Raw genomic sequence first — 14520 nt, forward strand, 5'->3', positions numbered from 1 at the left:
TCCATCCACTGCCCATCAGAGCTGGGCGGAGCTCAAGGCCCCTAAATCTGCCTCCCAGCAGGGATGACAAAACCACGAAAGCACCGTCGCTGCCTCCCTGTGGAGCCCTGCTGGTCCGCAGGACACGGAGTTGGAGCGTGTGTAGGGCCGCCACCCTGCTCCATACCCTCCGCCAGCTCCATGCCCCCCACCAGCACAGGAGCAGAGTCGTGGACAAGAATAGAATAAACAGCTTTAATTCCGGACAAGGCCATCTCGTGAAGGAGATTGTTGATGTCGGATATAAATACACACACCATTTCACGTCACTGGGGCATTTTAAAAATCCGGAAAGGGGGATCGTGGGGAGGGGGCGCAAAAATGTCATGCTCTGTCCCCATGAAAGTGTGGAGAGGGGGCGCGCACAGATCTCACCTCTGCCCCTGTGGGACCAAGGACAGTCTTGGTCTGACTTTTGAAGCTCCTGGGGCTCAGAGGAGGGCACAGTGGAGGCTGAAGTGGGAAGGAGCCAGCCATCAGGAGGAGAAAGCAAGCGGCTGGGGAAGCTGTGGGGCAGTCCAGGGCATTGGGGTGCCCCCTCCCTCAGCCCCCTGCCCTCCAGCTATAAGGCTGAGGAGAGGAGAAAGAGGAGTAGGGTGTGGAGAAATTGAGGCTTGCCTATCAGGGGAGCTCCTTCCCCTCCTGGCCTCTTGCAGTCTGAGAAGCCTCTGAGGCCCGAGGAACCCAAGTTGAATGATGGGATTTCAGGCATGGGGACAAAGAGGGGGACCTGGCTCACCCGCCTTAGAGAGCCCTCTGCCTGAAGACAGGGATTGTTCCAGAAAAACTGCAAGCCCTGCCTCTTTGAGCACAGCAGTCCTTGAGTGTCAGCCATTCACCCTTCAGCATGAGTTAGAGTGACAACCAGGAATGGAGCCAGGTTGGGGGGCACTGACGGGGAAGCTGAAGGCCCAAGGGAACACTGGAGGAGGAGGGGCAGGAAACACTGGCAGGGGGATGGGGGCCGGGAAGCTGCACGGAAGGCCCTTCACTGGCCCCAGCGAGGCAACGCTCGGCCTCACCTTTGCCCAGGCCATTCCCCCTCGCCTGAGCACCCCTTCCCGCTGCCCCCTGTCTCCTTGCGGCCCCGGCCTGGAGGGATCTTCACAGCACAGTGTGGGACCAAGGGCAGAGGGGTGTCATACCCCAGGCCACGTGCAGAGCTTGCTTGAGGGGCAGGAGTGGGAGCCAGCAGGTAGTCTCTGGGGCTTTGGGCACCCCCTAAGATGGAGCAGGAGGACCCACAGCCCCTGGAGGAGTGGAGTCCAGAGTCCCTGGCCCTGGATGACTTGTGAGCGTGGCGGCGGGGGGAGGGTCTCAGAGGAGCAAGGCCATTCAGGGACTGCTGGGCCACATGAGCCTGGAAGAGACGCCCGCAGCTGGGCTTGGGCTGAGCAGGACACCTGAGCCCTGACCTAGAGCTCCTTAGCTCTAGATGCGTGACCACGTGGGTGCCGACTCGCAGCCCTGGGAATGGCGGCTCGCTTGCCATTGGTGCCTGCTTGCCTGAAAGCCGCCATGAAGGTTGCTCCTGGGGTCAGTGGGGTTTTTCTGCATGCACAGCCCCGTCCCCCAGCCGCCTCCTTTCTGGACCCCTCTGCCTTGTGGAACCCTGCATCCCTAGTAAGCCACAGCCCCTCTCTGAACCACGCCAAAGAGCTAGGGGCTGGGGGAAGGTTCCAGAATTGTGCCTGGTGCCTGGTAAGTGTCAAGAATGCTGGTGGCCATGGCGATACCCACTGTTTCTTGGACATCTGGACCCAGGAAGGAAGCAGCCCTGGCAGTTCCACCACCTTGCTGGGCACGCCTCTGCCTCCTCTGGGCCAGCACCCCCCACCCCAGCTGCCCCACATGGCCACAGTTGGGGTTGGTGAGGACAGTACTGGCCTTGGATGACTCAGACACTCACTCTATGACCTTGGTAAGCCCCTTTCTCCCTCTGAGCCTCAGTTTCCTCATTTGTAACACGGGGATACAAAGTCCAGGACCCTAAACTGGGGATAGGAGACTCTGCCTCGAGCCGAGTCGGGGAGCCCCAGTCTTTTCCTCCTCCTCCCCCTCCTGCTCGCAGCCACACAGGCCACAGTCACCCTGAGTGTATAGGACTTCTCTGTAGCCAAAGGCCTTGCCTGGGGACCCAAGCCCATCTCGCCTGCTTCAGTGGCTATGGCCAGGTATGATGGCAGGGCCTCGGAGCCAGAAGTGCCAGGGATGCCCCACACTCCTCTCCGTCGCCACAGGCCCCCTTCCCCATACACCAGTCCCGAAAGGGTTGGGATCTTGGACACTCGGCAGAAGGTACAAAGGGAGGCAATCCTGGAGTCCAGCTCCGAGCAGATGACCAGAGGCCCCAGCCAGAGAAAAGCTCCCTCCCTAGTGAAGGCAGGGGGATGCATAGTGAGCTGGGCCAGAGCAGCTGGTCACGACCTCTCTGCCCCCCAAGGGGAGAAAAATGGCTCTTTGCATGGGGAGATGGTGGCTGCAACCCGGCATGCCTGGGTTCGTTGCTGTGTGACTTCGTTCTTGGTTTTCTTACCCATAGGATGGGACAGTGAGCACTGCCATCTGCCTGGGGCAGCAGGTGGGCCGTTCTGAGGCTATTCCTAGAGTGAGGGCTTTGGGAAGATGGTGCAGTCTCTGTGGAAGGAGGTGCAAGGGCACTGGAGGAGGTGGGGCTGGTTTTCATTCTGACCCTGCCATTTCCCAGCTGTGGCCCCTGTGTGTGTCACTTGACCCCTCCAGCCCCAAGAAATGGATGAAAAATCGCCTGTTCTTTGTGGGTTGTTGCGGGTTCAAGTGTCAACCCAGATATCAAAGTGCTTGCTCACAGCAGAGCGGCCTGTGTGTGTCTGCTGTTCTATCGTGCAATTCACGGAGGCCTCAGGTGAGGGGGGGTCTTGCAGAGACATGCACTCCCCCACACCTCCATTAATGCAACATTAATGCTCCCTGGCCTTTGCTTTCTGTCCTTTCTGTCCTTGTTTTTCCTTCTGTGTGGGTGTTGGAGGGAGCATTGTTGTTGTTAACTCTCTTGGGAATTCCGAGTACCTAAATAATCTTTGTCCTTTTTTCTTTTTTCTTTTTCATCTCATCCTTCTAATCAATCACTTTGTCCTTTTTTCTGAGGAACTCCTTCTGGAGACAAACTGGCCAAAGTGAGGAGCAGCTCCTGTCTACCCCTGTGAGTTTTCCGTGGACGTGCGATACCCCAGGAACAGCAAATCACTGGCATTCAGGCCGCCACATCCCAGCTGGAGCCAGTGGCAGACATTGCTAATCAACCACAGCACAGTGGCCTTAGACTCAATGCGGTGCTCTGGGTAGCCATCACCAATCAATCGAGATGAAACCGATTGCCACCCCTGGCATGGTGGGTGTCCAGGCTGGCATGCCCAGATAGCCCCGACCTTCAGCCCCTGGCATGAGCCCTGCTGACTAAGCCTCGGGCCCATTGGCCAGGGCCTGGGTGAGGGCATGAGGGCCAGCACTGAGGATGTGATGACGACCCGAGCCCTTGGAGCTCCTGTGCATGCTGACCACATCACCGCTGCTGGGCTCACGCTCTCCTCTGTGCTGGCCGAAGAGGCCGCGGACGGTGGCCTGGAAGCCACTGGTGACGAAGCAGTAGACGATGGGGTCCATGCAGCTGTTGAGGCTGCTGAGGGTCACGGCCACGTGGTAGACCACAAGGCTTGTGTGGTGTGGCATGTCAGGCCACAGCGCCACGGCCACCTGGCGGGCATGGAAGGGCGTGAAGCAGACGAGAAAGATGATGAGCACCGTGAGCAGGAGCTGCATGGCCCGCACGCGGCGCTGGCGGCCCTGGCGGAGAAGACCTGGCCGCGACAGTGCACACATGATACGGCCGGTGAACACGCTGATGACCAGCAGGGGCAGAAGGAACTCCAGAACAGTCAGCGCGAAGACACGGCAGCAGGGCCGGCCGCCCGTCATGCCCAGCACCGACAGGGTCACAGCACCGGCGGCCAGCCACACAAAGGCGCACACGGCCCTGGCACAGGCAGGCTGGCGGCAGCGGCGGGAGCCTTCGGGCCGCACGATGGCCAGGTAGCGGTCCACACAGATGCAGGTGAGGAAGAGGATGGAGCAGTGCATGTTGAGGAAGTAACCTAGGACGTGCGGGAAGGCGCAGTGCAGGCAGCCCCTGGCGCCGTAGTACACAGCGAAGCGTGTGGGCAGGGACAGCCCCACCAGCAGATCGGTCACCACCAGGTTGATGGTGTAGATGACTGATGGTGTCTTGGCCTGGGTGCGGCAGCAGAAGACGTACAGCGCCAGCCCGTTGAGCACCAGCCCCACCAGGAAGATGGCTCCGTGCACTGCCATCAGCGCCAGCCACAGGCCCGGGAAGGTGCCATGCAGCTCCTCGTCCAGCCGGGCAAACAGGTGGAACAGGGGTACCTCCAGCCCGCTGGCATTGGTCCACACTGTTGTCACTGCGGTGGCATTGGGGACTGCCCCGGCCGAGGGCCCCACTGGAGACACAGAGGGCATGACGGCAGCCTGCACACCCCAGGCCTGGAAGCAAGGAGACCAGGTCACCCCAGGCGCCAGCCTGGCCTTAAGCCCTGCCCTGAGGCCCGGAACTCAGCCAGGCCATCTGCCCCTGTACACCCAGCAGCCCCCACCTCCATGCCCTCGCCTGGTCCGGGGCCTCAAATGCCTGCTCCCTTGGCTCTGCCCAGAGGGAGCCTCGGACGTCAGCAGAAAAGGCACAGGCTTTCAGATTCAGACACGGGTTCAAATTCCAGCCCTGGCACTGGCCAGCATGGAGCCTTGACAAAATGTGGAGGTTTCTGCGACCGTCCTGGCAGGAGGAGGAGGTGGAAACATGTGCAGTGCAGGGCTGTCCTCAAGATGGAGAGCTGATAAGGGCACGACCATGGGGCTCCAGTGTGCAGTTCCAGGGCCTGGCTCCAGCCCCAGCTGTGCCACTGACTAGTGTGCGTGCTCAGTAGGCCACGTAGCCTCTCTACCTGCTTCCTCATCTATGTGACTGTGATGGCGTTGCTGATGGGGTGATGAAGCAAGCGGGTCAGCACAGCAGCACCAGCAGAGTTGGTGGCCGAGGAACCAGTTCTGCTGGGCCAGAGCCTTGCTGGTGGTGGGGACCTCTGACTGCCCTGCCCACTCCCCTGTCCCCACATCCGCCGTCATGGCCCCCAACCTCCGGGACCACCCATCTGTTCTCCCCTCCCCCCAGGCCAGCGTCAGGTCAATGCCCTGGACGGGGGTCCTCATGAGGGGCCTTCACAAAGGGAACTAGACTGTCCAGTGGGGCTGGATGGGAGCCAAGGTCCAGTCCCACTGGGCACCCCAGGCTCCTACTGTCCCTGAGAGGCAGGCACCCTATAATCCCCCCAACCCACAGAAAAGGAGACAGAGGCCCCTGTGGGGTGGCTGGCTGGGGCTGAAGCCTGGAGCCAGGGTGTGAGTCAAATAAACAGCAAGCTCCCGTCTGGCCTGGGCAGGGGGGCCGGGGTGGGGAGCGGGCGAGGGGCTGTGCCGGAGCCACCCACTCTGTTTATGTTCCTGCCCTGGCGTGTTTAACTCGGCAGTGATTTATCCCTCTATTTATAAATGAAGGGTTAACGGCCCTACCCCCACCCTAGAGCTGGGTTGACCCTCCAAATAAGGGCAATTCTGGCTTTTTCAGGAGAAAGGAGAAGCCTTTGGGGTAAGGGAGGGTGGGGAGGCTCGTGGGCTGTTTCTTCTGCACAGTGCCCCTCCTCCACCTGCTGGAGAAGGGAGGACCCTTGCCCCTTCCCCTCCTGGTGGCTGCCTGCTGTAAACACCCTGCGCCCCGCCACTCCCTCTGACCAGTGCGTGGCCCCATCCCAACCCTGGGGAACAATGAGCCCTGACTTCAGACAGCCCCTGGCCTGGCTCAGGGCAGCAAAGAACTCTTGCTTTCAGAGGGCCAGGTCCCTCCAGTCGGCGGCCACCTTCTTCCTCAGGGTCAGAGAGGTCAGTGCCTGCATGAGGTCACCCGGCATGCCCTCTGCCTCTGGGACCCCAGCCCCGGGTGCATGCTACCCTGGAGGCTGCTGGGAGGAGACAAGTGCTGCCCAAGCCTGTGTCCAGCCCCTCCTGCCACCCCTACCACACAAGAGCCCAGGCTCAGCTCCCAGCTCCCCCCGACTGCAAGCAAGCTCTCTATCCCCAGGTCCTGAGACGCGGGCATTGATGGGTGCATTTGTTGGATGAATAGATCAGTCCTCCCTCAGCCCTGGTGGGCCACCAGAGTCAGGGGGTTTGGGGCACAGCAGGCAGCCAGGGGAGGGGAGGAGGCTGGGCACATGGGGGCTGGGAACCTGGCGTCTCGGGGCTGTGGGCTTCAGGAGCCCCAGAAGGTCCCCGGAAGGAGATGGGTCCCTCCTCTGCTGTGGATGAAACACTGTCAGAAAAGGTCCAGGAGGCTCCGCAGCTGGACTGAGGGACTGCAAGGCCAAAAAACTATTTTGGGATTCCTTTCTGTGTGCCTTTTGCTTTTCCAATTTGTCTGTACGGGGCCTATATTAGTGTCCCAATTAGAGAGAAATCGTAAACAACACAGAACATTTCCTCTGGGAGCGAGTCCCAGGGTGACGCTGGCCCCTGGGGTTTCTGCCCTCCCAGAAAACTCCCCAGGGCCAGCCCATCAGACTCACCAACAACGCTGAGGTGTTGGGGTCCTGGCTAGGGATGTGGGGGCTCTGCGGCCTCTGGAGCTGGGGGATGGGCAGAATGTGCCGGACACCCCAGAGGCCACAATGGTGAGGAGAGGGAGCTAGCAAAGCATGCACTGATTCCCAACACTAAGGGTCTGACCCTGATCACAAACAAAGCTGAGCCCTCATCTTGGTGACACACTGAGCCATGATCCCAGTAAGGTGATGAACCTCGATCCCTGTCCCACTCTGAGCCTGACCCTGGTCACACACTGACCCCAATCCTAATAGCACAATGGGGCCGAGCGCGGTGGCTCACGCCTGTAATCCCAGCACTTTGGGAGGCTGAGGCGGGCGGATCACAAGGTCAGGAGATCGAGACCATCTTGGCTAACACGGTGAAACCCTGTCTCTGCTAAAAATACAAAAAATTAGCCGGGTGCGGTGGCAGGCGCCTGTAGTCCCAGCTACTCGGGAAGCTGAGACAGGAGAATGGCATGAACCCGGGAGGCGGAGCTTGCAGTGAGCCGAGATCGCGCCACTGCACTCCAGCCTGGAAGATGAGCAAGACTCCATCTCAAAAAAAAAACAAAAAACAAAACAAAAACAACAACAACAACAACAAAAACTGATAGCACAATGGGCGTTGATTCCTGTGGCACTCTGAGCCCTGATCCCAACCACGACCTGGGCCCTCGGCCCAGACCTTCTGTCCCTGTCTCTGCCCTCCTCTCCCAGCTTGGTCTGGCTGTCTCTGTCTCCATATTGTCAGTCCCCACCTGCCTCCCACAGTGACGGATGTCCCAATTCGATTATTAAGGGGCCTCTCTGGGGCTCCCATTCACCACCCTCTTTGTTCAGAAGGAGGAGGAATGCAGGCGGGGACTCCAGACCCTTCATGGGCCCATGGAAGTGGCCCCCTGGGGAGCGACTAGGGAAAGGAGAAGGTTCTGCCCCTCCCGGGACTGCCTGGCTCTGCCTTCGGAAGAGGCACAGACTCTGCTCTCTGGAGGGCCCAGGTGACACGCAGTCACCAGCACAGAGACCCAGGTTTGAGTCCAGCTCTGCCACTCCCTCAGCCGAGACCTGGGCCTGGTCAGTGAGCCTGATCGTCCTCATCTGCTAAATGGGGTCACTTGTGCCTTCCACAGCTCTGCCTCACCCTGGGAGCCTGGACTGAGGGCAGAGGCATAGTCTTACCCTCAGAGCTGGCCAGAGAGGGGAGGCAGGGCCCTGTCCTCAAGCCCAGTTTCCCTAAGCCAAACCTGGGTGTGGGGGAGATGGCCCTGTCTCCTCCCTCTTTCCTGGCAGGTACCGTGGGCCTGTCTGAGACAGCAGACTCCATGGCTGGGGCCAACTGGCCAGAGCCCCGTAGGCAGGGGCTGGCACCATGTCCTGACTGTGCTGCCATGGTACTGGGGCTCAGGGCCTGGAGGCTGTGCCAGGGCTGGGAGGTTTCTCTTCCCCAATGGCCCAGGCCTGCTCTGCTCCCTACCCACACACAAGTACTTCCTTGGGGACAGAACAGAGGGAACAAGGGCCTGCTCTCCAGGGCTGAGAGTCAGTGAGTGGAGACCCGGCAGGGTGGGGACCTGGAGTGTGGCCATGGAGCCCTGGCTCTGGCCTGGATGGCCCTGCCAAAGCCTGACTCCATCTCTGAAGGGACTATGTGGCCTTACAGTCTCTGAGCCTCAGTTTCCTCATCTGTAGAGTGGGCAAAATAGAATCTCCCTTGAGGGTTCTTGTCCTGATGTGCCAGCCCAGAGTAGGGGTTCAGGCACAGGAAGTGATGAAAGGATGGGACAAGCTGCCAGCGGGGGACTCAGAGGGCAAGTGGGCGAGCAGCCTAGACCAGGTCCAGCTCCCACACTACTCACTGCCCCTGCCAGCACGGAGGGAGGGCTCTGACCTGGGTGGGTCCTCTCTGAGGCTCAGTCTCTCCTCTTGTGAAGTGGGAATGGCCGGACACGCTGCCCTGCAGGGCTGTCTTGGGCCTTGGCTGAGACGGAGCACCAGCTGCAGGTGTGGTGGGGCAGGGGCAGGTGCGCTGCAGCATCTCTTTCTTTTCTGTTTCTGGCCTGCCCCTTGAGGTGAGCAGACCCTTAGAGCCCCCGCCCCTCCAGGTGGGCACACTGCTGAGAGCCCCAGCCTTTTAAGGCTTTGCTGACTCCTCCAGGGGAGGGGGCAGAGGGTGAAGGAGGATGCCTCTCATGCCCTCCCCATAGGTATCACATCGCAAAACAGCCTTCCAAGGTGGGACTGTTGCTGGCTCGGGGATTCTCCCTGGGAGGGGCCTGAGGCCTAGACTGCTGGGCGGGACTGGGGACGCGCCACTCCAGTCACTGCACCTGACTGATGCTTCTGCAGAGAAATCTGCTAGTGGGGCCTAAACACTCCACGCGCCCTCCAGGCCCATCCCCAAGCTGTTCCTGCTCTCTCCCTTTCGGCTTATTCATGCCCATTTTTAGGCCTTCCCCCTGGACTTGCCTCCTTAAGGAAGCCTTCTTCTTCCTCCCTGGGCTGCCTCTCCCTGGTGTGTCCTCCCAGGGCACCCTGCGCTTCCTCAAGCCCGGGACTCATCCTGTGGCGCTGCTGTGTGCTGCATGCTTCCCCACTGGACTCTGAGCATCTCGAGGCAGGGCTGTGGGTGGGGGCAGGGCTCCCATCTGTTCCACCAGCCCATACCCAGATCGGCCTGGCAGAGAGCAGCACCCGTCTTCCCCTTCGGCCGCATGAACGCCCTGAGCAAGCCCCATCAAGGCTGGCAAGGTGTGGCCTGGTTTCTCACCATGCCTGCCCCCACCCTGAATGCCACCTGGCCTGGCCCCTTCTGAAACCTACCTACCTAGTGTCTTGGTACTGGTCGGGAATTGGCTTCCACTCCCAGCCCCACCCTCACTACCCACAAGTCCTCCCAGCCGAGCAAGGCTGGCACCTCCTCCAGGAAGCCCGTTCCAATCACTCTGACCATTGTGTTTACACTTACATTCCTTCCCACCCTCTATCCCCCATCACCACTTTTTCTTTCTTGCTGCTTTTTCTTGCTGCTTTTTCTTTTTTTTTTGTTTTTTTTTTTTGGAGATGGAGTGCAGTGGTGAAATCTTGACTCACTGCAACCTCCATTTCCTGGGTTCAAGTGATTCTCATGCCTCAGCCTCCGGAGTAGCTGGAATTACAGGTGCCCACGCCACACCTGGCTAATTTTTGTATTTTTGGTAGAGATGGGGTTTCACCGTGTTGGCCAGGCTAGTCTCAAACTCCTGGTCTCAAGTGATCCACCCACGTTGGCCTCCCAAAGTACTGGGATTACAGGCGTGAGCTATTGCACCTGGTCCCATCACCACTCTTGATGGCAATGGTCTTTGGTTTGCAAGCCAGTTCTACCACCCGCCACCTTCGAGGCCTCGGGCAAATCATTTCATCACTGGGGGCCCCAGTTCCCTCAGCTGGGACTTTGGGAACCATACTTGTTGAATGAATGGATGAAATCAGGCAGGGTATCTGGACTAAGTGAGAAACACCGCAGATACCCCAACACGGGAGATGTGTGACATAGGAGCACTGGAGGCTCCTGGTTTTGGCACCTGGATGGGGCCCTGTCTGGACCAGCCTGCTCATAGGTGGGGAGAGGCCAGGGCCAACACGTGTGCTCAGCACAGGACTTCTCAGAGCCTTTGTGAAGCTCACAGTCCTGGGAACCTTCCAAGGGGTAGGAATGAGCATCGAGCATGAAAGTTATTTGACCTTGTCCTCTCCCCGGGGATTCCTGCTCCATACATCCCAATGGTCACACCACTGCTCCGTGCCCAGAGCACTGATGGGGGCTGCTGCCTCCCTGCCCCCACCCACAGCTTGTTGAATTTCTGCTGGGCACCTGGCCATGGAAGGCCAGATCCCCGGACTTGGGGTGCTGGCACCTACCCATAGGTCTCCAGGGTGGCACCAGGGTCATGCCAGCCTCCCTCCTTGGCAGGTGTGTGGGGAGGGCTGTGTCCTTACTTCCCTGGGCTCCTCTCAAACCCACCCCCCAACCTGGGAGTTCTCTCTTGGCTGCCCAGCAGCCTGTCTGCCTCCGTCCTGCCACATGTGAGACCAGGCAGCAGAGTGGCCCTGGCCCCAGGGCAGCAGGTGGCCCAGGGTGACTGTTGAGCCTGCCTGGGGGTCTGGCTCAGGACCCTGTGTGCTGCCTGTGGAGGTGTGGAGGATGGGCCCAGCCTTTTCCCCACAGAGGGGTTCTCAGCATCCACACAGCAGTCCCAGCTGTTACAGATGAGGAACCGGAGGCCCAGAGGGGTGAGTGGCGTCCTCACGGTTACCCAGTATGGAGCTGGTGGGGCTGGGAATCAGACCCAGGTAAGCTGGCAGGACCCAGTGCAGGCCAGAGTGGAGCGCAACGCAGGCTGGGGAGAGAGGGGCTGGATTAGGCATCTCTGGACCAGGAGTTTGTGCCCAAGGGGATTCTCGAGGCCCTGAGGCCGCATGTGTGCCCACGGGTCTGTGTGTGCTTGAGCCTGCACCCCAGACGGGGTGGCCCTCATTGCCTTCCAGGGCTAAAATAGCCATGACTGGGGGAACTGTCTGCCTGTTTATTTTTATGATTATTCTTGGTTTGGCAGCATCTGCTTTTGAATGTATCACCTGCTGTTTTTGACAAAGTCTGAGCCTCTGTTTCTTCAACCCAGAGGCAGGTGGGTGCTTGCTGAGCTCTCCAAAGGGGGTCAGACTCACCCCAGGTCACCTAGCAGGTCCCAGGTGGCCCTGGCCAGAAGCTAAGTCTTTCTCCCCAGCCCCCACACCTACAAGCCAGGGCTCCCTCCACCCCGTGCAGAGAGAGATGTCGCTGGTGGGCACGGACTGAGCTCTGTGGGGAAGGACGCCTGGGCCCCATCTGGCACGACTCTGCCTCAGTTCCACCAGCTGAGAACGCTTTTGCTGAGACCGTGGCTTTGACGGAAACACCAGTGTCTCTGGGAGGGGCATGGCCAGTTGGAGGTACTACATGTCACCTGCCGGCCCCTCCCTGCCTCTCCATCACCAGGTTCATTGCTCTCCTCTAGCTGGGATAGCTGTAGCTGCAGTAGCCCCTGAAATCCCCTCCCCAGCCTCAGCCTCTCCAGCAGCTGCTGGAATGGGCATATTCTGTCATGTACACCTGCCTGGCCTCAGCCTGGTCCTTTTGCCTGAAGATCCTCAGCCTGGTCCTCTCAGCCTGTTCCCTCTGCATGTGCTGTTCCTCTGCCTGGAATGCTGTTTCTCTGCCTGTGCCACCTGGTGAAGGCTCCAGGCACCCACAGTCACTGTCCCACAGGGCCCTCCCTGAGCCCCTCTGACGCCCTAGTGCCCTGGATGCCCCTGCCCCGGGGGAGAGCTCTGATCCCGCAATTCGAAGGGCACCTGCTGGGCTCATCCTTCCCAGGGTCTGATTGACTTCCCTCAAGATGCCCCGAGTGGGTGCTTCCAGCCCCACTGTGCCTGTGGGAAACTAATACAGAGGGGCTAAGTCATGTGCCCGGGCTCACCCAGCTGGGGTGCAGGAGGGGCTGAGCTCCGCCTCAATCTGCCTGCTGGCCCTTTGTCCCAGTGCCCGGGATCAGCCTTCTGCTGTGCCCAGCCCTGTGTGCGGAGGGAATCAGAGGCCCCAGGCCACACGGCCCCGTGCAGTTTGGAGGTGTCAGACCGGGACTTAGACCCCATAGCTGGGAGCACAAAGGGGTCCCAGGCAGACCTGGCCCCACCTTTCCGATCTCACAGTTCGGGGTAGGGTGAGAGGTGACTGGTCACGGCTGGGATGGACCTCGGGAGGATCAGAGGGAGCAGTGTTCCTGGCAGCGGGAAGGGCACAGTGAGCATGAAGGGACAGAGGTGGGAAGGAGAGTCTGTGTTCAGGGCTGTGTGAGACGCCAGGGGTGTGGGGAGGGCTTCTGGACGTATGGTGAGGGGTCAACTTAAGCTTCTTTAGGCCCGGACGTCCCTCCTCAGGGAGGCCCTCCTGAGCCCACAGCCCCGCACACCTGCACCGCCTGCTCCCTTTGCAGTGCCCTGCCATGCGCAGTTCCCTACGTCCCTGCTTTCCTGTTGGTTGTGCCTCCCTCACTGAACTGGAGTGCCTCAGGGGCCCTGGCCTCGGCTGGCCCCTCGGAGTCACTGAGTCACTGCTGAGTGACTGAGCAAATGATTTTAAAAGACCCCTCTGATCTCTTTGAGCCTCAGTTTCCTCATCTATAAAGAGGAGATGCTAACACTACTTAACAAGAAGACGAGACCACCCCTGTGGACCCCAGGAGCTGCTCAGAAACGGTCCAAACTGCATGACCCCCACGCCCGGCTCTCCAGCCACAGACCCCACCTTTGCTGATGGGCCCGCACCATGTGGCTCAGAGAGGGGCAGCCACTTGCCCACGGCCACACAGCAGACCACCCCGGAGCCCAGCGACTGGATGAGTCCTGTGGGGAGAGGGGAGGGAAGCCCCAGGACGGCCAGCTGTTGGAGGAAGAAGACAGGGCAAGTGGACAGGCCCAGCCTCCTGTGGGGTGCATTCCCTGTCCTGCGAGGTCACCAGCTGCTCCGCGTCTGCCCCGCCAGCACCCTGGCTGCTGGCCAGTTCCCAGCCCGCTGCCCCCTCGGGACCCTGTCCCGCCGCCTTCTCACAGCGCAGCCCCAGCGCGAGCTTCGCGGGGCTGGAGCCAGCTTCCAGGTCCACATTGGGGGCTGGCAAGCAAGCCTTCCCTGGGCCTCAGTTTCCCCACCCCTAAGGGGTAGAGAAAGCACCAAGGCTGCTGCAGAGGGCCTGAGCTGTGGGATGGCAGGACGGGCACTCTGAAGAGGGAGCATGGCGTTGGAGCCCGTGTCTACAAAGCCTTCACCATTGCCCTGCCCCAGCTGTGGGGTGGTGGTGGCCGAGGCCCCAGAGCCTGCCCAAGAGCCTCTGAGGTCCCCCAGCTCTGTCCCTGGCCTGGCCTGTGGGCAACCCTGCTGCCTGGCCAGGTGAGGAAACCGAGACCCAGCTCTGGGATGAGTGTTGAATGGAGGGATGAGTGAGTGAATGAATGAAATCCAGAACTGGGTGGGCAGCCAGCTCCCGCTTATGCAGCCGGCCCAGCTCGCGCCTGCGTTCTCCCTCGGGTCTCCATTTTCTCATCTGAGAAATGGCTCCCTGTCAGGCAGGACCTGCTCTGAGCTCTCCCCAGACTGGATCTGGAGGCAGTTTCTTTGCCCTTCCCTTCCCACTCCTGCTTGGCTGGGAGTGAGAACCCCAGCAGGGAGCAGCTCAGGAGCCTCCTGTCTAGGGGAGCTGGGGAGAGGGAGGCTGGGGCCAGCCTACAGGGGCACTTACCGTGCTTCACTCGGGCAGGCTGGAGATGTGAGTCCTCAGCTCTCAGCTCTGCATGCAGCCTGGACCTCGCCTTCCTAGGGCCTGACGTCAGGCCAGCGCTTGGGGCTCCTTTTGGGCAAAGGCAGGGTGGGGGCGGGGCAGGCTCCTTCCCCGCCCCCAGGAGGAGCCGAGGCTCAGAGCCCGAGGGAGGGTGCCTGGGGCACCAGAGTCCCCACACCCACTGGAGACAGAAGGGGAAACTGAGGCATGGAGGGGCCTGGGGCGCCAGAGTCCCCACACCCACTGGAGACAGAAGGGGAAACTGAGGCACAGAGGGGCTGAGCCTCAGCTGCACCATCCAAGAGATGGTGGCTGACACTTGTGTGTGTCGTGTGCGGGGCAGGAAGTGGGAAACTGAGGCACGAAGGGGCTGAGCCTCAGCTGCACCATCCAGGAGAGGGTGACTGGCACTCGTGTGTGCTGTGTACGGGGCAGGA

General features: G+C 60.5%; 1 protein-coding gene across 1 annotated transcript; it reads right to left on the reverse strand.

The window, feature by feature from the left end:
- Positions 1–287: 287 nt before the first annotated feature.
- Positions 288–14130, reverse strand: GPR20 (G protein-coupled receptor 20). The gene is made up of 2 exons (XM_073018660.1): positions 14045–14130; positions 288–4578 (listed from the first exon to the last, which is right to left on the reverse strand). Exon 2 carries the CDS (start codon positions 4552–4554, stop codon positions 3475–3477), a length of 1080 nt encoding a protein of 359 aa, XP_072874761.1. The 5' UTR covers positions 4555–4578; positions 14045–14130; the 3' UTR covers positions 288–3474.
- Between the last annotated feature and the right edge of the window lie 390 nt (positions 14131–14520).

Source organism: Chlorocebus sabaeus, chromosome 8 (assembly GCF_047675955.1).
Source record: "Chlorocebus sabaeus isolate Y175 chromosome 8, mChlSab1.0.hap1, whole genome shotgun sequence".
NCBI classification, from domain to species: domain Eukaryota; kingdom Metazoa; phylum Chordata; class Mammalia; order Primates; family Cercopithecidae; genus Chlorocebus; species Chlorocebus sabaeus.

Bases quoted from the DNA above. Each gene is read 5' to 3' on its own strand.
- GPR20 (XM_073018660.1), bottom strand. From the start codon at position 4,554: ATGCCCTCTGTGTCTCCAGTGGGGCCCTCGGCCGGGGCAGTCCCCAAT.